Source organism: Odontesthes bonariensis, chromosome 13 (genome assembly GCF_027942865.1).
Source record: "Odontesthes bonariensis isolate fOdoBon6 chromosome 13, fOdoBon6.hap1, whole genome shotgun sequence".
Lineage (NCBI taxonomy): Eukaryota > Metazoa > Chordata > Actinopteri > Atheriniformes > Atherinopsidae > Odontesthes > Odontesthes bonariensis.
In genome coordinates this window covers 25,735,646-25,759,484 of record NC_134518.1, presented here as the reverse complement: position 1 = coordinate 25,759,484, position 23,839 = coordinate 25,735,646, and the positions used below count along the sequence as shown (strand labels likewise).

Below are 23,839 nucleotides of genomic sequence, written 5' to 3'. Positions count from 1 at the left end.
ACTAAACAAAACCCCAGACAGCTCAAAATTACATTCAGTATTATTTATGGCAATGTGAATGTCTGATGCACTGTTGTGTATTGTTCTCTTTTTTAATTAAGATGTACAACTACTCTACAAAAGCCAGAGTGTGCCTTCTGTTACTGAAAGCTATAACCTTCTCATAGTTTTGCACTTTTTTTTTATCTTGGTCATATGTATAAATCTGAAATAATTTGCTGCCAATATTAAGGCAATTTGAACAATTCCTTTGAGTTACTGTAATACCTCAGTGTTATATAAACAAATTGCACCAAAGAATGTTATTTCCATTTAAAAATTAATGTGCCAAGTAGTAAAATATCTCTCATTGTACTTTTTGTGTCTGATAATGCTGATTAAAGAACTAAAAGAGTAGCTGAATACATTCTTCAAAAGCATGGACAAACATTACGAAGCATTTATTTTATTGCCTATGTACAGTCCAGAATCTTAAACCCATGAGCATGCCTCTTCAGTCCAGTCGTGGAAGGGTATTTGATTTGACATCAGTGTGTGGTGTAGTTCTTGTTGCTGTCAAACACCATTGCTTCTGGAGTATTCAGCTCGCCAGCTTTCTTTCAGTGGATATTAACACATTCAAACTCTCAGCTTCACAGTTTAAATGGTTAACCTGATTACATTTCAACACTCATCTTCCAGCAGAGAACAAACCCTCAACTTTTACATGAGTCCATAATTGGTGTTAATTTCAGGCACTTGTATCAAAAGTAACACTTCATGTTCCCAGTTGATTGGACAGCTCTATCACGAACTGTACAGACAACTGTATCTGGATCAAACGACCTCCTCTCAGAGCAGCAGCTGCTCTCCATGTGCCTTGTCCATTTTTCAGTGACAGTTTTTCTTTTTTGGGGTTAGTCAGACATGCTCTCGGAGAATGCCCCCCTGCTCCTCTGTGTTTGTTCCAGTCTGTTGAGGATGAACTGGCTGGTGTCGATAAATCGCTCCACGCAGTTAACGAAGCACATTTCAGTCTTGGAGTCCAGCTTTGGCCCGGGTTTATCCATGCATTTCTCCTGGAAATACAGACAGACCAGTTTAGAGGAGGTGCAAAAAAACAAATACTGCTGGGAGAGATATCTTCTACCATTTTTATACAGTCTGAAGAATCAGGTGCACACATGCACTAAGATAGCTGAAAAAGTAACTGCAGCAATAATAATTAATTAAGTTGTCTGGTTGTACTTTGTTTTAAACATATTTGGATGCATCTACAGCAAAAACAACAGAATGGAAATCGGAAACCAAGAGCGGCAGCCATTATCAGTGTGCATATCTGTTTGCTGTGGCACCTTTTACATACAAAATCTAAATCTGTCACATGGACGTTTGTTTTCTAATATGCAACCCTTCCAGTAAAGTGAGGACTGCAGTGCTTTATGGATGTAATCAATAATACAAAACAAATTAAATGGCAATATTCTTTACTTCTAATGTAACTTGTTGAATTTATTAAAAAAAAAAAAGGAATATTCTTGGATAACTAATCCTTTGATAAAATCCAAACACACAAAGAATTGCACAAAATACAAAAACATGTGTGCAGCAACAAAGCTCTTCAAATAGTTGCATCAATTTAAACATTAAGACATTTTCCATACATATAAAAAAGGATTTTGCACAAATTATAAGTGTACTGTGTTAATCCCCCCATTTTGACTGAATTGTTCCATTTTGTTCAAAGTTTGTTATCATTTAAAGGAACAGCCTATGAGTCACTTATGTAATTATTAACAAAAATCATCAGAATCAGAATAGCCTTTATTGTCATTGCACTGTGGAGGCACAACGAAACTGAAGGTGCTCCCGCAGAGCCATCCTGCACCAAGGTTCAACAAGGCAAAACAACAACAAAAAGGACATAAGAAACAAATAATACTAACTACATATTCTTACTCGTGGCAGTTCCTTTAAATGAGGGCAACATACATATATGAAATAATCCAACAAGCCAACTTTTTATAACTGGAAAAGCTCCGGTTTGACGGCAGCATAGAGCGGTAGTCACAGCGCGTGACCTCAGCACGTAACGCGTTACTGAATCACGTAACGTTCCAAATAAACGTTGAAGGGCGAAGTTAAAACGGTTGCTAAAACCTATCAAACTACAGACCGCACGTGGCGAGGTGTTTTCCGCGATTATATAGATGCCTACTCTCATTTCGGTGGGACAGCTGGCGTCTCTTCAGGACGAAATGGAGGTTTTAGATACAATATTGCCAAATTCTTATGCTTCACTCTCCGTCTCTCCGCGGCGCTAGCTTTGCTTTCAGGCCGGTTAGAACCCTGGTGGTGCAGGTAAACGGGTTTAAAAGCGTGTTTTCTAAAACAGTTGCGTGCCGAGAGCGGTAGTCTTCATGTAGCTATCACTAAGTAGCACATAGAGCGTTTGCGTAAGGAACGCTATGTGCCCAAATCTAAAGTGTCAAACGGTTCACACGCAAATTGTATGCATACTCGTGGACAATTAACAAGTCACGCGATTGTTATCTCTACATCAGTATAATAAAAGGTATCAACCAGTCATCTACCACAAACAAATCTATATAAAAAAATAATTTTCAGAACTGTGCTCTCAGTTAAAAGCTGATCTTACCCAGCAAACCTCAGTCATTTGATGCACCAGCTGCTGAAATCTCTGTTTCTGAGACTCGATTTCGATGAAATGTTGAAGTTGGGGGTCTGCTGTCGCTCCCTGGCTGTCCATAACTTCTTAAAACGCGTCGTAATGACGATATTTCTTTTAATTATGAGCGACTAGTGGCTTTTTTGCTGACCTTCACGTGTGTGAATGAACGATTGGAAGTAGGAAGTAGCTCAGCCAGTCACTGAGCGCGTTTGTATGACATATTTACGTAACCCTCCCAAACAGCAACGTCCTCTTGATGATATGATATTTTAAATGATTATATGTCATGATATGGGTTTGAATCTAAGTAATGTAGGAAATGTATGCAAATATATAATTTCCACCCTTAAATAACTCTGAGAACATCACATCTTTCATACTTTTGCTCTCATCCTTGTCTTCACATTATGTTAGACATGTAAAGCCTGGCATACTTGGCTTTTATTTGTGCAATACATATGGGCTTACAAAGATTGTTGTCACATATAAAGATGTCACATACATTCCACAACGATTCAACCGACTATAATACACAGAATATACTTAACAGATTTTAATCCTTCAGTCTTCAGTGAAATGTACACATTCTATATGATAGTTTATGGGACTGTATTTTCTACTGGTGTGATATAAAGGCTAATAAACAAGCCACAGTGACAATCACATTACACTTATTCACATTACACCTCAGCCCCACGTCCAAGCTGTTAATTGTTTCAACGATTACGTGAACTTCACAGGGATAAGTGGAGATGCTTCTCTCGCAGACTGAGCTGGTTATTCTGAGGTCTACTGGAGCTCATACAGCAAATCCTGAACAGTCAGTGCCAGCTCCTGAAAGGTGGGTCTCTCGTCTGCTTTCTGAAAATGAAAGGATAGAGAAACCGTGAAACTCGATTTTTAAAAATATATTATGTGAAAGTATCGTGTAGAGGGGCTCACAATGCTTTACATGAAAAAATTCCCTTACATCGTTCCAACAGATTGTCATAATGCTGTAGACCTTTTCATTGGCCAGCTGGGGGCGGTAGAGACGCAGGCCCCGGGACACCTGTTCTACTATTTCCGTGTTGTTGAGGCGTTCATACGGAAGTCGACCCAAAGTGTAAACCTCCCACATTAGAACTCCTGATAAAGAATGAACAGTAACAAAAATCATGAATTGTGACTGCGTGATTATACTTAACACCTACAACTTCCATAAATGCATCAATAAATTGACTGCTAATAAGAACAGATAATAAAAAGTATGTCGTGAGCCTCACCATATGCCCAGATATCTGACTTGCTACTGAATTTGCAGTAGAGAAGGACTTCAGGAGGTGACCAGCGGACTGGGAACTTTGAGCCTGCCGAGCTTGTGTACTGATCATCTAAAACATACCTGAGATTGTTTGAAGATGATTTTAATATATTACTGGATAAAATTGCCTCTTTTGTGCTATAATTTAAAGTATTTTACCTCGAGAGGCCAAAGTCAGTCACTTTGACGGTCCCATTTGTATCTACTAAACAGTTCCTGGCAGCCTTGAGGATAAAACAAACAACACCTTTGATTTAAGTTAACCATTAAATGTCTAGCCTGATCTTTCAATACCAAACCACAGTTTATCTTAAACTAATGTAGGAATGCAGTGTTTTTTGTTTTTCTTTTACACTTTCACAAAATAGATCTTTGTCTCTCACCAGGTCTCTGTGGATGTACTGCTGCGACTCAAGGTAGGCCATGCCCTCAGAGACATCTTTACACATCTCAAGGAGCTGGACGGCTGTCGGGTGCTGCTTCAGGCCCTCCTTCAGGTATGTCAGCAGGCACCCGTTGACAAGGAACTCAGTCACTATATAAATAGGTCGTTGTTTGGTGCAGACCCCGTACAGTTGCACCAGGTTCTCATGGCGAAGCTTCCTGGTTTGAGCAAAAGAAGATGGAAATTTCGTTGGTTTTCCTTGAAGAAGGTACGGTAGTTATCCTTCCTTGTGTGACACAGCACTTTTATGACTTTTGGGCACACAATCAACACAGATCTAAGTTAGATATTCAGTTGGAGTCAAAGCTGTGCTCACATCATGATTTTTGCTTCTTCTATGAACTCATCTTCAGACATGGAGCCCTCTTTAATCATCTTGATGGCCACGTCATGCTGGCCCTGCCACTTTCCATATTTCACCACTCCAAACTGACCGTTGCCCAGCTCCTTGATGAAGGTGAGGTAGCGAGGGTCAATCTCCCAAACACCTTGATCAAACAAGACAGAATGAAGGAGCACCTCGATGCTGACAGAGACCATAAGAAACAGAAAGGTCTGAGAGTCTCTTGCTGAGTGATGTGAAGACTGATGCAACTCCCATCAACCAAATTGCACACTATATATAACAGAATTATCTATAACAGAATCTACGACTGAGAGAACATATCAGAAGTCAGGTTTATTTCAACACTATAGTTTAAGCACAGTAATATTCTTACCATAGCCCAGGCCTGCTGTTGAAGGAGGCTGTGCCCGGTTAGATACAATGTATTTCAGCCTGCTTACCATACCTAGTGATGGAGAAAACAAAGCCACATAACTTGGTTAGATCAATACTTTTGATGGCTTGGACGATTAATACGTGTGCCTATTTTTTCTGCTTTTACTGCACAATTCAACTTGTAAATATAAGGTTATGGAAAGTTAGAAATATAAATGCAAGGGCTTCCTGAAAATTGTGGATTAAAAAGAAGTTTTCATCTTTTAAGTTTGAATAATTTCTTTTTTAATATAGAGATTTTACAACCGCTCCTGCTGGAGCTACGTCAGACCAGAGGCAGTATGAAAGTATTCTTTTTGGCTTTTTTTTTGTTGTTCTTCTTTCAAGTCTGAGTAGTTCATTTATAAGACCATTGTAGACCATTTATGCTTTTGTGGGCTTTGGTCACATGCAGGTAAATGAGTAAGACAGACTTCTGTAGGTGGTTTGAATACATTGACTATTTTAGTCTAATGGTATTTGTTACTATGTCAAATGTCATGTCTTTGCTGTGCATTTTTACACATGACCTGACATATTTACTGTTAGCCTTAAAAAAATTAGGGCAGGGTGTTAGAACATTTAATCAAATTTCTCTCTAAAGTATCACCAGGTTTCCACTATTGAGTAATTTCCCCTTTCTCTGTTAGCACGACCAGATTTTATTTGTATTTCATTGTCGGTATCGACAATCGGTGTCGGCAGTACGGACCTGCTGCATTGTGTTGGTGATAGTTGATGAGCTCTGGGATAGTGCTGAAATTGTGCTTCTCTGCCAAATAAAACTGGCCTTGTGAAGTTGTGCAGATGTTATAATGTCTGCAGCTTCCCCCTATTTCCCTGTGGAGAAAATAAGAAAAGTACCTGTCAGCAGATCTAGTCAACAAGTTTAAATCAACACAGGAATCAGTCATTTTTCTTGTATACATATGCAGGTAATATCTTCTCAGTTTTATCAACAGTGTGGTTCAGTCTTGGATGAAAAACTCCTGCAGACAGATTAGCCCAGGTTTTGCATGAATAATTTACATCTCTCTCCCTCTGTGGCTTGCAGTTTCCGCTTTCATTACACACAGTTCTTCTTTTCATACGTTCACACATGATTGGGGCCAGTGAATTAACTATATAAATGGTAGCAGTGTTTTACTCACCCCCCGCCCTTGGTGAGCAAGGACACCGTGTATTTCCCGGCTTTGCTTGAATCCCGTACTAAGAAACCTCCATCTTTGTTCTGAGAACAAGAAACAACATACAGGCATATATTTAATCAGTGTTCATACATATATGGTCTTATTTGTAGGTCCACAAATATGTCAACCTCATTTACCTCAGACTTTAGCAGATGTTCTGCTTGACTACGGTTCATGTTCTTGCAGAACCAGCTGGAAAATAAATATAATAATTATTTCTCTGCTGCTGTTTGGCAGCATTTATTAATCCACTAGTTAAAGATACATCAATGTCCAGAAATAAGGAATTTATCTACTTGAACAGAAATCTGAAATTTACAATAATAAATGGCACCAATCCAACAATTAAGGGACAGAACAATTGAACTCATACTCACTCAAATCTTTCAAGACCATTTTCTGCTTCCACAACGTAATTACTTGGTATATAACCTTCCTTTCTGCAAAAGAAAACCAAACATTGGAGATTTTGATAACATGTAGATACAGATACAGACAAAAACTTGAGGATCTTAGGCTGAAGCTACTCAACAACAATAGTAACGTCTCATCAACTAATTCTGACTCAATGACTGTTATTGACCTTTTGAACTCTTTCAACATTCAAATTAGTCAGATATTTTGAAGTTACTGTTGTTACTATTCTATACGAATCATGTCATATTTTCTTGTTTTAATTGTACAAGGAGTGAAAAGCCCTGAAAATTCTTCCATCATAGAGTACCACAAAAACACTTCAATCTGCATGTCCACTCTGTCTTTATTCTGTTCTTTGAATATATTTAACTTGTGTATTTCAAATCTGTCAGTAAAGCTTCTTCTTTGTGAAGTGAGTAGCTTTAATTGTTTTTACTTTGAGCATTATTTTCCCATATTTTTGTGTGGATGCAGGATTACTGATTGTGATTTATTTTGCTTTTCCGTGGGTCATCGGTGTCCTAGTTTCTCACCCATATTTGTCTCGGGCTCTCCACCAGTTGGCATCAGACTTCTCCAGGATGGTATACTCTTCATCCTTCCTCAGGTCTAGGTCCTGGGGTGTCATAGACGTGTAATCATACTCAGCTATGACAGTCATGCCAGCTGAGGGAGCAGGCGGTGCAGTAGGTTGTGGAGGCAAAGGCCGACCTTGTTTTACCTGAAAATAAAATAAAAGAAGATGATTGGGTAAAATGTAAAACAAATAAGTCTGTAATTGCTGAAGATTACAGCCTAAAAAGGCCCGGGTGTATACCTCTTTTGGGGTTGGAGGAAGAGGTTTCCTGGATAACCTTCGGCACGATGAAGTGGATTTAAAACCTATTAAAGATGTTAACAAATGTAGAAAATGATTCATTTACACGCTTGATAGTTTATTGTTTCATATTTCAAGCTGAAAGGCTTGTCGTTCCCACCGTTCTTGGTATCCAGTACTCTGCAACCCATAGCTTGTTTAACTTCCTGCTGGCAGCACAGCCACACCCCGTCGACCCAGAAACAAGGATGGTACTTCTGCATCAGGTCTTTGTTGAAGCTTACCACTATGCTCAAGAACAGACACACAGGCACACCACATTTACATTAAATCAACATTTACATTTGCATAGGCATGCAGCTCTGCTGTTGTCCAAGCTGGCAGATGTTAAGATATGGATTGCAAAGACTGTGAGATATTCTCACTGACAGGATACATAAGCAAACACGGGATACAAACATGAGCCTGTATAATCATATACTTACATTCTCTCAGTTTCTTTATCCACAGAGCTCGAACATCTTCAGTCTTTGAAAAGATGTACAATGGCCCTTCATCATAAATGATCTGTGGCAAAGTCCATATTCCATTAACAGTTAGGGGATTTTTTCAGTTGTAAATACAAGTTAGTAAACATCTTAATGCACTTCATCAACTAAATTAATTAGAGGATATAAAGTGTTATTCTGGGTTTCTCTGAAGGTTCACGGTACCTCCCTACTCTTACTTATGTCTTATGACAAAGGTAACATCTGTTCTGTCACTGAAAGCCCCTGGTTCATCTGAGACGGTTTCACTTCTGATCAATGGACTTTCAGAATAATAGCTATTCGAGGCCATGTTGTTTCTGCTGAGGAAAACATGGGTGCAACCCGCCCTCTATTGTATCTTGCAGCATAATGCAGAGTTGTCAACTTAGCTGATGGCAAAGTGTAGAAACTATCAAATGCTTCATGATTATTCTACAGTTTGGAATGAATATTATGACATTGACGATCTGAGTGGAAGATTCTCCCATCTGTAAGATGAACTCCAGAGAAGAGGTTGCAGTGAAAGCAAAAAGTATTCATATTTTGTACTTAGCTGAGAGAAAGGAGAAACTAAAAGGGACGGAATTGTGCACAATCTTTTACATAAATGTTTCTAATTGAGTTATTATCATTTGACAGTTTCTGTAAAGTTCTTCTCTATAAAAAAACAACTAAAAACAATATCCACCTGGAATGCATATTTGCGCTCCTGCGGGGCATTTGGCTCCGGCTGGACTGTCTCCACACATTTGATCTTCTCAATATCAACAAAGCCTCTCAAACCTTTTCGCTTCTGCTCAACAGATGAAGAAACAGTCAAGCAACTCTGGGATAAAATCATGTGTAAGGTTTCAATTTGAGAAAAATGCAGTTGCTTTTCCAAACAGACTCCCTGCAGTCCCAAATACGTACGTACCCCTTTGTCAGAATCAAAATCGTAGTAGGATATTTTTTCCTGGGTGAGAACAAACCATCTTTCCTTGTAGTTCAGAGGCGATGTTTTCTTCTTCTGCTGAGATCTTTTAATGAAGATTTCCTCCAGTATACTGTCTGACATGATTCAGTCTGAACTGATCTACACTGAAATGAGTAATGAATGAAAACATTTGTAAAGCGTAGTACAGCGGCACAACACTTTGCTTCTCACTGACAGAAGAGCGCTAAACGGCATGTTCACACTTTACAGAAGTCATTTAGCTGAGAATAGAAACGGTTTCAGCCGTTATCACACACCATTCAAGGGAGGCTTTGGGTTTGGTTCACTTCACACTTATTATTTGTTATTTACATTTCTTTTGAAAAGTTTCCTACATAAATACCTACCCACTGTTCATAGAGTCAGAGCAATGCCACTATACCAGGTGAGAGTATAGATCTGGAAAGAGATGAGCAGCATGAGCACATATCAGTGAATGATTAGCTGGAGTTTGCATAAGCTCTGCTTCTCATGCCAGCAACATCCTCTGTTTCCAACATATCCGCATTTTCCTCAGCTGTTTTATCATTAGCATCATCTTGGTGACCTAATTGTACAGTTTGCTTTTGTGCTGGGAAGCCATGCAAAGAAAGACTGGAGAAAAATATCCCCAAATTTCTGGTTTAAAGTTTCAAATTCATTGTTTGTGAGATTTTTTTATTATAAAATTTGTATGAGAAACAGCGTAACTTATATGAAATGCATATGAAATGTTCTAGTGAGTTTTTCTAGGCCAGATTTTGTCTATCATCTGTATTTGTCTTGATCCTAAACTGTGCTCACTCGCATAAACCTGTTTTTGATTGATTTTAAATGATATTTCAGGATCCAGCAGCCTGGTGATGAATACTGTGAGATACTGAAAGTATCAAAAAGTTGACACAAACAACAGCTACATTAAACTTATATACCCGCACTCACACACATCTACGTTTAACCTGCATTATAAGTTTAGAAGGCAAAATAAAGTATTTCAGCTCATGGTATGGTGGCGCCTTCTAACCACTAGCGCTAAAATGAAAGTTGCACCTTCAAAACAAGAAAAAAACAGTGCTGATGCGTTGCTAAAATGGAAGGTGATAATGTAGACTCTCTGACCCAAATATCTATATAAAGGATTTTACAGTATAGCAACTAACATTTTTCTTTGTAAGTGAGTTTAACTCAGATGTAGATGGAAGTACAGGAAGAAAGCTACTTGCAAATAAAGTTAGATGTCACTGAATAAGTCGTCCAAATTTGATAAAAATAGATTTAGTGGGAGACAGGTTAGTGTGTTGTAAAGTCTTTGGTTGTAACCAATGCAGAACTAAAACTCAAACCACATCAAATGACCAGTTTTGGCTAAAAGTGAGATTCGCACATGTATTCCCATCAAGCAACAACACATTTCTTTTAAATGAAAAGGCCTATACCTTAAACCAAAGGTTCAGAAGTCACAGTAATGGTGTCCGCTCAAATGTTGACTATCAAATTCTCAAACTTACTGTTGTCACCCAGCTGAATGCTCATCGTCAGTCAGTCTCTGTCAGATGTTTTTGCATTATGGCTCAGCCTATTTTCAGCCAGTGAGCACTTCCTTCTATCATCTGCACTGTAACTACAGCATTACCAGAAACGTCTGTCACTGCCTGCTAACCAGGAGTGTGACATTTCTTCACACAAGAGTGACAATACCTATCAGCTTTATTTGTGCCGTCTCAACCAGACATTAATGTTCCCTATTCTGTCAAGCATTGTTTACTCATTCCTCATTTATCTCCAGCTATGTTTTCTCACATCAAAACACTGTTGCCTTTGACCCCGATAATGTGAAGCTTTAAACTCAAATTGTGAATTAAGAATGTACAGCTCAATGTACAGAGAGTTTAAAAAAAATCCTTTTTTCCTTATTTTGTCTTTTCTGAAGGGTTGAAGTTGACTAACTGTGGCTGACGCAGAGAAACTCATGGGGAAGTTGCATCAGTGTTGCGCTGCACTGTGAAGGGAAAAGAAACCAAAATGCCCTGCAGTCCTTCTACCTGACATTGTCTCTATCAAATATCTATAATTTACATTTGAAATGTATATTCCATACATGCGATGTATGCCTGTTCACATCAGGTCACCACTCACGAGTACACGACACTGTATGTTCACTTTTGCTCTGGACTCCACAAACAGGAGATGTTTTTCTCACTTTCTGAAGCTGTTTTTCTGACACAGTAATCAGCAACCAGACGAGATAGTCTCACAATGTGCCAACTGATCGCTAAGCACTCTACTTACATGGCGTTTTGATGTCACAGAAATTAATAAGACTCATTCATGTATATTTTAATGTAAAATGTCCCTTTTTAATTCAACAGTAGGATGTTGCTTTGTGTGACACAGCAAACATAACCATAGCATGAAACCCTATGTCAGACAGGAACCTATCAAGATGCTCTCTTTCCTGACGTTTCCTGACAGATAAGTGGTATGTGCAATAAAAAGTGGGTGTGAGTTTGCGTGCATGTATGAAGGAGAAACAATCAGAAAAAGCAGCTATATAATACCTAGCAGTAATATAATATTATATACCACATAAGTTTAACATTGATGTGATCTGTGAAAGTCACTTGCCAGGAAACATGACTGAATTGTAATGAAAGTCAAGACATTTAGTCATCACTGTTCACAAAACATATTTTGCAGCAGATAAAGTCTCGAAAAAGTTTTGAAATTAAGACACACTAGCTTTAGGATTTGCATACACAGGTTATTGTCAGTTTGCAGTGAAGTACATACATGAATCAACATTACACTCAATTCTATTATCATCCTCAATCTTTCAGACGAAATGTGCAGTATTAATAGTCTGCTTCTGTAAATGGTACCCATGCAAACAAAGAGTGACCAGCAATACATCTTGAGCTTAAAGCAAACATTCACAGAGTATTGTCACTTACCCAGGCCCCGAATAAAGTAAAACATGAGACGAACAGCTGCAGATCCTGAGGCCCCAAGCTGTGACATGAAACCTTGCCTCAGTAGCTCGCTTTCCATAAAGTGTGTTAGTCTGTGATGCAAGAAGTTAAAACACACCCATCGAGAGGAATCGAGTCCGCTTACTTCCCCTTTTTCTTCCTGCTCATTTTCATATCAGCCCTCTGGACAGTTTTGGTGATAAATGGAAGCGGGTTAAACATTGCTCACAGGACCATGTTTGGATACTGCATGCTGTCATGTTGTTACACCTTTAGTTCAGGGGATTTCTTGTCCAGTCCACTCCCAATTTGACTATTGCATGAGGAAGAGATAAAAATTTCAAAATGATAACATAAGAAACTGCACCAGTGGTGGGAAATGTATGCAGATTATCTGCTGACGTGACGTAGTACAGAAGTCTAAAAAAACGACACTATATATAAAACGCACGCCTTTTTTTCTGATGAATCTGCTGCAGAAAAATACTGTTTTGGTCACTCTGACAGATGTTGCATCGTATACTCAAGCATCAGTATGAGGAGCATACTTCTGTTGCAGGTGGTGGAAATGGGACTTTTTAGAACTCCATTATAAACATACAGGGACAGCAGACAAAACGGAAATGTTGTAAAGTGACTAACTAAGAACAAACACAAAAACTGATAAGCAAATCTTTTGTTGAGTTAGAGACTTTTCCCCTAGTCTTTGAGTTTTGGGAAGGTATTTGATTAATTGAGGATTTAATCAAGTTAACCCACATGAGAGGGTAAAGCACAGTAGAGTGGTGGTTAAAAGTGTGGCTGGGGCCTTGCTGTTTAGAGATTGCATAGTCTCGCTGAGACAGCTTTTCTCTGTGTACTCCCACAGACCAAAAAGATTGCAAACACGGGTGGTTGTCGCCGAGTTGACCCTGTGACTGGCTGGCGACCTGTGAGCGACGTGCTCCACCTCCAGCCTAATGGTTGCGAAGAAAGCGTTTACACAGCCCCCTGAACAGAATAAAGCGAGCATACAAAATGGATGGATGGAGAAGAGGAGGGGACACTGACAACTCAAAAATGTATGAATTGTGACCCTAACCACAAGCAATCTTTTGTTCAATATCAGAGACAAAATTGCAAATGACTGGTTAAATCTTTACTAAATTGTTAAGAAATCTTAACCTTTATCATATGAATAACTAGTACACTAAAGCTGTTGAATTAAAATAGAAAAAAATTCATGACTCAAGTCAGGTATAAGTACCAAAAAAGTGTCCTCATATAAAGTAATATGCAGTCACTTTGCACCTCCGCTGAAAACTTGGAGCTCCCACAACTCACCGCTAGAGGGCGGAACAAAGGACTCCGAAGTCCTCTTCAAGGAGTGTTTCCGGCCTCGGCCTTCCTCTTTCCCTCTGCATCGGGACGCAGCCATGGTATGAAATGATTGCTCGACTACGCTTTTGAAAATCTAACTCAATCTTGACCATTAGAGCACAATATTTGTTTACATTTGTCTGACAATGGATGATAATGTTTCGATAAACCTAAATATGGTTGTATTAGCGATGTTGTGTACGTTTCACACTGTTAGATTTAGATGATGGTGAGTGCTACGTTAGTGGCGAAAATCCTCAGCTGGTAGCACTTACACTTTTAAGTCGGTTCTTGTCTTTGAATTCGAATTCAACATAGTTAAGATTACTAGTGTGGCAATCAGTAGGGTTCAGTATTTATAGAAATGTAGCCGAACGCGTTTACACAGCTTTAATGTTTAGCAGCAACCATGCTAACACGTTAGCTTCGACTGCCGTCATGCTGACCAGGTTGCTATCAGTTAGGACGATAAACACACGATTTTGGTCTAGTAAAATTAACTCTACAACACTGTTGTTTTCTTTGGCACAGTCCTATTTTGTAATAAGCTGATCACCATCGGTTAGCTTTACTAATATAGCTTTTAAAGTGGCTGATAATTTAATAGAGATTTAGCATGTTTCACATTTATTTTGTTTTCCGTGTTGTGCAGGTGAACGTCCCGAAGACCCGCAGGACCTACTGCAAGAAGTGCAAAAGGCACCAGCCCCATAAAGTTACCCAGTACAAGAAGGGAAAGGATTCCCTCTATGCACAGGGTAAGCCATTTTACAAAGTGTTCAGGTGGATCATACCTGATATCTAAATGAGTTGTGGCCTGATTGTAACTGCCTTACAGGTAAGAGGAGATATGACAGAAAGCAGAGCGGGTATGGTGGTCAGACCAAGCCTATTTTCCGTAAAAAGGTAATTCCTGCTTTCCAGTTCAGCTTGATCGGTGACCAATAGAAATATGTGTGAAATCGTACTAATTGAGGTCTTTGCAGGCTAAGACTACAAAGAAAATTGTGTTGAGGCTTGAGTGCGTTGAGCCCAACTGCAGATCCAAGAGAATGCTCGCCATCAAGAGATGCAAGCACTTCGAGTTGGGTGGCGACAAGAAGAGAAAGGTAAGAGTCCCCACTACTTTATGGGCTCTGTATTTACAGAGTTCTTTATTTAAAGGTTTTTATTCATCTTAATCTTTAGCTTATGCAGTTTGATGTGCCGGTCACAAAGCAATTCATTTAATCTTTTTCTGGTTCAGTTGTTGTACCTCGTTAGTCTTGCGACACCATACTGTGGTATTGTCGGCTAATCTGCTGGTTTAAACTGAATCTCTGAACATTTTTAATACCTTTTAAGTCTGTTTTAATTGGAGAAAAAGCGAGCACATAATTTTACAATATTTTTAAAACTTCAGGGGAATATTTAAGGAAAGAGTTGTGAAATAACTAAAAGGCGACATTAGGGGTAGAATTGCATTTAGTTTGCAAACATTGGACACGTTAAACTTAGAAAATGGTAATGGTTTTTTTTATTTTTATTTTATTGGACTAGCAAGTATTGACTGTGTGTTTAAGTTGGACTGCATCACTGATAATGTACAGTTTACACATGAAGCAACCAAAACTGTAAAATGCAGTCCACTTTAACTCTTACAAAGCAATTGTTGATTCAGATGGTTACTGATGCATCTGATGCAGCTCACATACTTCTAGCCTTTCTAACTCAAGTGGCACATGGTGGTAGGCAGATGTTGCATGCGCTGAATGTTAAACCAGGTTGTGTGGTAGCTGATGGTGTGTGTGTGTGTGTGTGTTTATAGGGAGATGGACATTATAGCTGCAACTTAAAACATTTATGAACTATCCTTCTTTAAGCCTTGAGTTCAACATTTGGTTGTTACCTTCAGGGTCTTTATAAGTTGGAAATGACACCATAGCTCAAGGTCCTGATGAACAGAAAATCATATGTGAAAGGCTTCCTTTATCATTTTAATTATGGAATTGTTTTCAAAATGACCATTATCATATGTAAAAGTTAATTTTCCTACAGACACCATGAAGTCTTTTTAAGGGTATCTTCGTATTAGCTTCACTTAGTGGAATACTCTTTAGTAGTATGTACAGTCCATGTCTTTTTTCGGTTTCAATACAAATGTCATTCATAATCCTCACAAGTTGAGCAGAAATGCTTTCAACATTCACCCTTAATCACATATCATCATCCCTTATTTTAAACCATGTTTTTCTGTTTTCTTACAGGGCCAGGTCATCCAGTTCTAAACTGTGGTCCAGTCTTTTGGATGAAGCTGTCACTATTTTCAATAAATGTGTCCAATATATTTCTGTTTTGTTCGTTTCGTCCTTAAACCTTTTTTTTTAAATCAAATGTTAGCAATGCAGAATTCCATCTTTGTTTGGTAGTTAACCCTTAAACGCAGTTTAGAGGACTTTAGTGATTTATTAAACATCATAAAATCCGGTAGGTGTGCTGTAAATGTCCCAGTATTCAAGCAAACCCTGTAGGTTAAATAAAATTGTTCCCTTTTTAATCGTACATAAGTAAATCCAGTTGAAGATTAAAAACATGGAGCATTTGTTTTCACAAGTGCAGAACCCAGAGACTACAAAATGGCATCCCCTCGTTGAACCGAAGTTTCCTTCCAGTGCAGCTTGTGAGGGTTGTAGAAGTCGCTGCTGAGGGGAGTCACAGTCAGCAAAGCGGTGCCTGAAGGGTTGACAAATAGAAGAATTTTGCTCTGGTGAGTTTGAACACCCATCTCCTTGTACTGAGGCAGGATCTGGGTGACGTTACACTTGGGATCACAGATCTTAAAGCCAGGGACGGCTCTGATGGCAAACCGTCGTGGCCCACCGATCTCCTGCTGGTTTAGCACAGCAACAGCCAGGCGTCTCTTAGACAGAGGCCTCTCCCACACTTCAAAACTGTCCATCTGGGGGAAAAAAAACAAACTTCAGCATTTCTAAATGGGAAGTGAAAATACCATGGGCGATCTTTAAGTTCTTTAGATCACTCCTCCCACCCACCTTGACAGTACGGTATCCCTGCTTGCCCAGTGGGTCCTGACTGATGCCTATGATGAGTTTATTCTGCAGCAGCTTCTTGGAACGAGGACAAATGTCCCGCAGATCATTAGACATGAGCAGAGGGGCTGCCATGATGGCCCATAATGCCATCTGAGACTCCTGCTGGGCGTGACTCAGGCCAAAGTTTCCAATTACAAGCTGGAGAAATGGATAAATGTAATAACTGTAAATGTACATAGAAATTTAGGTTTATTAGGTTATATCACTGTCAACCAGCTGCTTTTTGCTTCATGTTATGTGGTATCTCAGCAAGTAAGTTTATTTCTCCAAAACATCAAACTATTGCTTTATGCGTCTGTGGAAACAAGCACTTTATTGCCTTTAAAATGTATAATAATAGTCAAAACAGCTTGATACTTAAGAGGCGCTATGCTAAGTTAAAGTTCAGACTGAGAAGTGTTGTGGAACTGGAGGAGAGTAAGTACCATATCGGGGTCGTTCCAGCCCCCAGGTCCAGCTGAGGGAACAACGATGTCCTGATGAGATGCAGTCCATTCCACGATGGACTTCACTGAGCTCCATGAGTCAAACACGTCATCAAAGTTGCGCCAATGATTGCACGTCTCACGAATAGCTGTGTAGTTTGGCTGGAGGCACAGAAATGCTCTTTACAAAGAATGCTCTTGTGTAGTTATAGAATAAATCAGATCGTTAATGCTGTCTATACTGATAATTTCTCTCACCTTTTGGAAAGGCCACTCATACAAAGGCCACTCGCAGGAGTACAGGATGCTTCTTCCAGTTTTGTTCAGTGCATTTGACATGTTTATGTAACCTTAACCAGAACAAACAAGTAAACAAATCCTGACTCATTCCACAACAAGATCCAAACTTGCACAACAAAAATATATTTCCAAGATAATTAGGTTTGGGTGAATTAGCGGGAATCAGTAATTACATTTACAGATCACTGCTATCTGGGTACATTTTAATTCTGAATGAAAATCCCACCTTCTCCTGCCAGCTTCCAGTCCATAAAGCAGCCATCAAACTTGAGCAGATCCACACCCCAGTTGGCAAAAGTCTGAGCATCAGTCTCATAGTAACCCAGACTGCCAGGGTATCCAGCACAGGTACTTTTACCCACATCTGCATAAATACCCAGCTTTAGACCTTTAGAATGAACCTAAAGGCAGAAAATACGCTTTTAAAAAAAGAAAATACTTTCATTCGAACTGCAAGCACAGACTGCAGTTACTTTCTGTAACATGTTTAAACCAGGAGGTGGCGATGTTGCACAGCTAAAAACTTCTACTTGCAGGGTTCAGCTCAGTCTTTGTGAGACTAAATGGACCCCTTTACTGATGAACGTCACTTTTCAGCTTTCTGTATGTATACTCTGGGTTGGAGATCATAGCAGCTTCCACTTCTCTCCACTGAAGACGCGAACAACTGAACTCCTATTGAGGCCTTGAGGTTTCTCTTTTTCCTCCCGGTGCTCTACTTCCACACGAATGAAAGCTGTAACTTGGGTTCCACATCTGATTCTTACACCCTCATTATGTAAATAACTGCAGGTCGGCTCGGATGAATATTTAACCTGACTGTGCAATCACTTTTGCTTCCAGACTTATTTAACTTTTTAACACAGCAAACTTAAGATGCATTGCAGCACTGAATTGATAACAATGCCCGCCCCATAAAATCACAAAGAAATATGTCTTAAATATTATATAACTCTGAATATTATTCATTCTACAAGCCAGAAACTGAAAACCAGCATATGAGCACTCACATAGTATCACATCTTCATTTGGGTTCTTGCAGCTGGTGAAATAACTGAATTTAAAGTATTTCTCACCTTTCTGAAGCGTCTCTGAACCCCGTTCTCTTTGATGTCTACGGTGGACTTATGGCATTAATACTCTTGTTTTTTTCACACTCAGACTCCTTATTCTTGTTCTATACCTACTAACTCACATAGTCGGCCAGCTTCTTGATGCCTCCTGGGAATCTTTTGGGGTCTGCCTGCAGGCGGCCCTGTGCATCCCGCTGGCGGGAGGGCCAACAGTCATCGATGCAGACGTATTCATAACCGGCGTCTCTCCAGCCCTCCTTCACCATTACATCTGCCATCTGCATATACAGACGCTCGCTGCCAGGGCAACGGGGGGAGACAGGCATGGCCGATGAGTATCAGTTAGACGCCAACGTTGAATGTCATTTGCAACAACTACATGACACACGTGTACATGCAAATAAAATGGAACACCAGGAAGGTCGTCGTCAAGTAACATAGGTCCATCCAAGAAACATTTGACATTTAGTGCTTTGTTAGTGAAAAGAAAATCTTTGCACACTTAGTTTATTTGTCACAAATGCTTTATGCTCGGCATAGAAAGAAAAGTGTGATTTTCCGATAACAGTCTGCGGTCTCACCAATGCAGTCATTGTTTAACCAAAGAAAATAGATGTGTATGCTGGCCATTTTTGAAAATAATTTAAAATTCTTTTTGTAAATCATTTGTTGGCTGCAGCTTGTTAAATGAATGAGCCTTTTTTCTTTTCTCGTCTTCTGCTACAGTGAAATGAGTAAAAATAAAAAAAGCGTACAATAACTCTAAATTTAAAGAAATCTTGATGCATTTTAATTCCTTCTTTTCTGTAGACCAAAAGAGCAACTGATGGAGAAAGAAATCTATAGTTTTACTAACGCTGAAAATAGTTGTTTGTTGCATTCCAGTGTGATTTCTCTACAGAACGGTGTTGTAAAAACCGCTTGAAATGTTCAAAACAATGGGACATTTGGTTTATGGCTCGTTAAAACACCTGTGGAGAATCTCACGACTAATTAGGTAAATTGGCAACAGGTTAGTCACATGACTAAGTGCCTCACAGACTGGCTGATTCTTGGTTAGACTGTTCTTGGGCAACTTACTTGACAGCTTAAGATAGTTTTGTCAAATTAAACAAAAATAATAATTATGAACTTGATAATCAGTGGTAAACTCCTTAAGAGAATGTGGAAAAGGCCAAAATATGATGGTGATCTTATAGCAGCTTTGCATTTAAAAAAAACAAAAAACAATTGAGTTTGGCAATTACGTCCTGGACTCTGGAACACCTCTGAAAATCACTACATCCACACAATCAAGTACAACCCAACTAAGCATCCAGAAACACTCCCAACCATCTTCGTGCCTCAGTTCGTTTAGATGGGCTGGGGCAAAGCGGAAAACTGCCATGTTCAGACGGATCAAAGTGTTAAGTTGTTTTTGGAAATCATGGATGCTGCATCTTATGGACAAGAGAGGAGAGGGACCATCCACAGTGAGGAATCGTGCATCTGTGACTGTACGGTGGTTCATTAGTGCACTTCGCCTGGACAACTTGCACAGTTGGAAAAGCACCATCAAGGCTGACTGATATCCTCAGATCCTCTTGACACATCATTTTCAGGTAAGACCATGCACAATCACACTTTGCACGTATCGCAGCAGCATGGTGCTGCACTATAAGAGTTCAAGCTCAAACCTGTTTTACCTGCAGTCCTGGCCTGTGACCAATTTACCAAAGTAAATTATTTAAATTACAAAGTCTACCATAATAAGGGGGCCTTGAGCTGTTGAACACCTGAAAACCAATTTCCAATTAATTATGCATGAATCAAACTGTCTGTAAAAAGAAATCGTGGCAATCACGAATTCGTGTTAGTCATGTTTAAGATGTTCAATTATGGAATATCTCATATTTTTGAGACGCTTAATCAACCTACTTGATGTGGAAGTAAAGTTATCTTCCTGTATGAAATGACTGGTGTGGCTAATCCAAACGGAGCTTTAATAACGACAGTGTTTCTGTGAGACTTGTTGTGATGTCATCACCGTTGGTCCCCCTACCTGATGCAGTTGTCAGGGTCTGTGTCACAGTCGGTATTGCACATGAACCTCTCCCAGTGCAGCCAGCCCATTGTGGGTTTCAGCGCCAGGCCGTTGTCCAGCGCTTCAGCCGGAGGACTCACTAAAATGGTGACGACGAGAAGAAACGCGACTCTCCACATTTTCACTTACAACTTAACGCCCCGAGTACCGGCAGTTACAAAAAGGCTTCAGTATTTATTTCCTTGACCCATTTCCTCGTGCCAAACGCCTGAACCCGCCTCTCCTGGATCATTGGCATAAATATGGACCAATGGAATCAAAATGCGACTGTAGCCAGCCAATAGAGTTTCGCTCTACTCTCCCTTCGGCTAAACAAGGAAGTGCTCAGGTAAAACCTTTGAGAAGTCAGGTGATCTAAGTCTTGTGATGCCACACAAAATTGTAAAAACAACAACGACAGCTTCATCACACTTGCGCACGTTTCACGTTCAGTAATCATAATAATGGTGTAAGAAACGTTTGTCACTTTCCTCAGTTGGTTTTACACTAATATACCAATCATACAGTAGAGGCCTGGCTAACTTACTTTTGAGTTGAACCAAATTCAGACTTTTGTAAGACCATACAAACTTCTCACATCAAAAGTCTCCAACCCCATCAAATCTCTACATCATCCTGCACAACTGGAAAAATATATAGGACTAATTCAGGATTTAGAAATTTAAAAAGAAAGCAAAACACTTAAGGTTTTGAAAGAAGAAACATTTAACATCTTGTAATGTATCTATGACAAACTTGTGCAAATGTGTGTCATCGACCATGTTTACTTTTCCGGACAAAAGGTCAGATTTCACATTGTCGCTGTTTGCAGCTATTGGAAACAAGGTATCTATTCTTATTTCTAGTTTCCAGGGGGACGGGGATTATTAAGCAGCATAGTTGCAGTTGGGAAGTATGGTACCCGAACAAAAGGAAAATGTATCAAATCCACAATGAAACACTGCGACAATATTCATCTCAGTATGGGTTGTTGTCGCTGGAGATTTCAACCATGTACAGCTCGAGTCATTCCATCAATGGACTTTACAGCTAAAGGGAATAACACGCTGTACCTTGTTTTTTTGCAAAAATTCCCGGCGCCTACTGCGTGGAGCCCCGCCTCCACCTCGGGTACTAGGTCCCTGTCTTTGTTGTGCTAATCCCAGCATACAGACCACTTATCTGAGGCTCAAATTGGTTCTGAAGCGGGTAAGAACCTGGGGCCCGTTGCACAAAAGTAGGATTTAGACATCCAGGATGAGTTACTTAGCCAGGTTCAAGGAATCCAAAACATGGGCGCCCAGGCTTAGTTGGTTGCACAAAGGCCAATCCAGGATGAGCAGACACGGATTCATTAAGCCAGGTGAAAGCGATCCTGGATAAGTGCTGCACACGGCTTGCTTAAATAGACCCCACAATCGATCATAGATTCACTGATTCACCATGGCAACAAGGGCGGCGTATTTCTCCCCAGCGGAGCAATAATTATTAATGGAAGCATATGAAGAGGTGACGGAGAAAATAAAACAAAAAGGAAATACTGCCACAGTTAAAAAACAAAGGGAGCAAGCGTGGCAAACCATTGCTGACCGCCTGAATGCGTAAGTAGTGCACAAATACACACACACCACTCCACTGAAATTATCACAATTAGGCAGTGTTCGAACTACGGGGGACTCGGGGGATCCGAGACCCCCTGAAACTGACACGAGACTCCCCCGAAAACATGATTTGGGAAATGTTGAGGGGTCTCTAAAATATTGGCAAAATGTGATTTCCCCTAATGAGTTATGATTGCAGACGCGATGCGTGTGGAGCCTGTGTGCGTAATTGGCATAAAGCTGTGCTGTCCGCCGCGTATGATTCTGTATAGCTTCTCATGTGTTTTCGAGTCAAGCGCAAGCAAGCAACCAAAATGGACATGGCAGCAACTTTTTATTAAGAATGTGCCTGCCCACACAATGCCTGTACTGTTTTAGCAGTGAAAAAAAAAAACGCAATTAAAGGACTTGCAAGCATCTTCATCTCCTTCCCTGGGCATAGAAGACTCTGTGACATCAAGGAGGAGTTCTATAGGATTGCAGGTAAGAATTTATTATTTTTTTTTTTTAAATTACAGTTACAATTACAATTTTAACATTCAGAGTAAGATACTCATTGCATCGTATTACAGGTTTCCCCAATGTCATTGGTGCAGTGGACTGCACACACATCAAAATAAAATCCCCCTCAGGTGGCCATGAGGGGGATTTTGTGAAGAGGAAAAACTTCCACAGCATCAATGTACAGGTGAACATGACTTTTGATAAAGTTAATTAATGAACACTGTACATTGCCTGTGATGTGCATTAATTGGTTTAACATCTTATCATTTCAGATGGTCTGCAATGCTAACTATTTGTTCAGTAATGTTGTGGCAAAGTGGCCCGGCTCGGTCCACGACTCCCGAGTGTTTCGGAACTCGGAGATCTATCGGCGCCCATCACAAGGTGAGCCACAGAACCTCTATTGATAACCACTTTTAACATCATGGCTGTGTTAAGACTGTCACTACTTATGAGGTTGTGATGGTAACATTTTGTATTCACAGGTGAATTCCTGGGTGTATTGCTGGGTGACAGAGGGTATGCCTGCCAGCCTTTTCTGCTCACTCCATTTGCAGACCCTCTGGAGGCTCAACTGGCATACAACCATGCCCATGCCAGAACAAGGGCCCGGATCGAAATGACATTTGGCCTACTGAAGGCACACTTTCTGTGTCTGACCCACCTGAGAGTCAGCCCAGACAGGGCATGTGATATCACTGTGGCCTGCCTGAGAAAGGAGAGGGCCCCCAGAGTGCCAGCTCTCATAGACTGGGACAGTCCTGCCATCTTCCCGGATGACGACTGTGGTCAGCTGGTCAGAGACCAATATGTGTTAAATTATTTTAATTAATATGCATGTTGCTTTAAGTTGGGCCTGCAATGGCAGAGGAATTTTTGTTAGGTTTTTGTGCTGTATAGGCAAGGCAATTTTATTTGTATAGCCCATTTTTACAAACAGTTTGTCTCAAACTGCATGCTTTGATTCTGTGCTTTTTGTCTTGTAGAGCACTGTGTGACTTCAGTTTTGAAAGGAGCTGATGGTTTACTTGCTTTGATCCATCCTTGTTCAATAAAGGAACATCATGGTACTCTCTAATATGTATTTATATTTATATGGTGATGTACTTTATGTGTAGTCTGTGGGGAAACTAAATTATCTAGTGGTTCATCTAAAATCATCAGTTATCTAAAATGATTTCAATTAATGATCACAAATGTTTCAATAATGATAGTGGGTATAGTTAAATGTTTTAACAATATGTTCTAGGCAGTGGAATAAATATTGGTTTCCAATTGTGGCGACCGCTGACTGAGATAAGGAATGAGATTAAATAGATCCTGGAACTTAGCCTGGTCTGGAGCAGGCTAGCTTCACAGAATAAAT

The 23,839-nt window shown here is 39.8% G+C and overlaps 4 protein-coding genes and 1 long non-coding RNA gene across 6 annotated transcripts; 2 read left to right on the top strand and 3 right to left on the bottom strand.

Annotated features, from left to right (window-relative positions):
* Positions 1-425: 425 nt before the first annotated feature.
* Positions 426-2,842, bottom strand: timm8a (translocase of inner mitochondrial membrane 8 homolog A (yeast)). Its single transcript, XM_075481777.1, has 2 exons — positions 2,639-2,842; positions 426-1,058 (listed from the first exon to the last, which is right to left on the bottom strand). The coding sequence occupies exons 1-2, from the start codon at positions 2,747-2,749 to the stop codon at positions 897-899; spliced, it is 273 nt and encodes a 90-aa protein (XP_075337892.1). The 5' UTR covers positions 2,750-2,842; the 3' UTR covers positions 426-896.
* A 238-nt stretch (positions 2,843-3,080) lies between these two features.
* On the bottom strand, positions 3,081-12,164 carry btk (Bruton agammaglobulinemia tyrosine kinase). Of its 2 annotated transcripts, none has more exons than XM_075481774.1 (19): positions 12,040-12,164; positions 9,457-9,508; positions 9,050-9,213; positions 8,822-8,926; positions 8,089-8,170; positions 7,764-7,889; positions 7,604-7,668; positions 7,320-7,507; positions 6,747-6,809; positions 6,507-6,561; positions 6,331-6,410; positions 5,892-6,019; positions 5,139-5,210; positions 4,736-4,907; positions 4,358-4,577; positions 4,134-4,198; positions 3,937-4,055; positions 3,642-3,799; positions 3,081-3,532 (listed from the first exon to the last, which is right to left on the bottom strand). In XM_075481774.1, exons 3-19 carry the CDS (start codon positions 9,188-9,190, stop codon positions 3,461-3,463), a joined length of 1,911 nt encoding a protein of 636 aa, XP_075337889.1. In that variant the 5' UTR covers positions 9,191-9,213; positions 9,457-9,508; positions 12,040-12,164; the 3' UTR covers positions 3,081-3,460. The 2 variants fall into 2 exon arrangements, with proteins under 2 accessions (XP_075337889.1, XP_075337890.1); XM_075481775.1 differs by lacking the exon at positions 12,040-12,164 and adding an exon at positions 10,597-12,020.
* Positions 12,165-13,369: 1,205 nt separating this feature from the next.
* On the top strand, positions 13,370-15,742 carry rpl36a (ribosomal protein L36A). The gene is made up of 5 exons (XM_075481773.1): positions 13,370-13,475; positions 14,069-14,174; positions 14,255-14,322; positions 14,403-14,525; positions 15,663-15,742. The coding sequence occupies exons 1-5, from the start codon at positions 13,473-13,475 to the stop codon at positions 15,681-15,683; spliced, it is 321 nt and encodes a 106-aa protein (XP_075337888.1). The 5' UTR covers positions 13,370-13,472; the 3' UTR covers positions 15,684-15,742.
* Positions 15,372-20,609, bottom strand: gla (galactosidase, alpha). The gene is made up of 7 exons (XM_075481772.1): positions 20,348-20,609; positions 18,429-18,603; positions 17,460-17,634; positions 17,192-17,283; positions 16,934-17,095; positions 16,449-16,646; positions 15,372-16,354 (listed from the first exon to the last, which is right to left on the bottom strand). The coding sequence occupies exons 1-7, from the start codon at positions 20,506-20,508 to the stop codon at positions 16,025-16,027; spliced, it is 1,293 nt and encodes a 430-aa protein (XP_075337887.1). The 5' UTR covers positions 20,509-20,609; the 3' UTR covers positions 15,372-16,024.
* A 1,742-nt stretch (positions 20,610-22,351) lies between these two features.
* On the top strand, positions 22,352-22,797 carry LOC142397937 (uncharacterized). Its single transcript, XR_012772739.1, has 3 exons — positions 22,352-22,452; positions 22,542-22,657; positions 22,746-22,797. It is a non-coding gene; the product is annotated as an uncharacterized LOC142397937 (long non-coding RNA).
* The last annotated feature ends 1,042 nt before the right edge of the window (positions 22,798-23,839 follow it).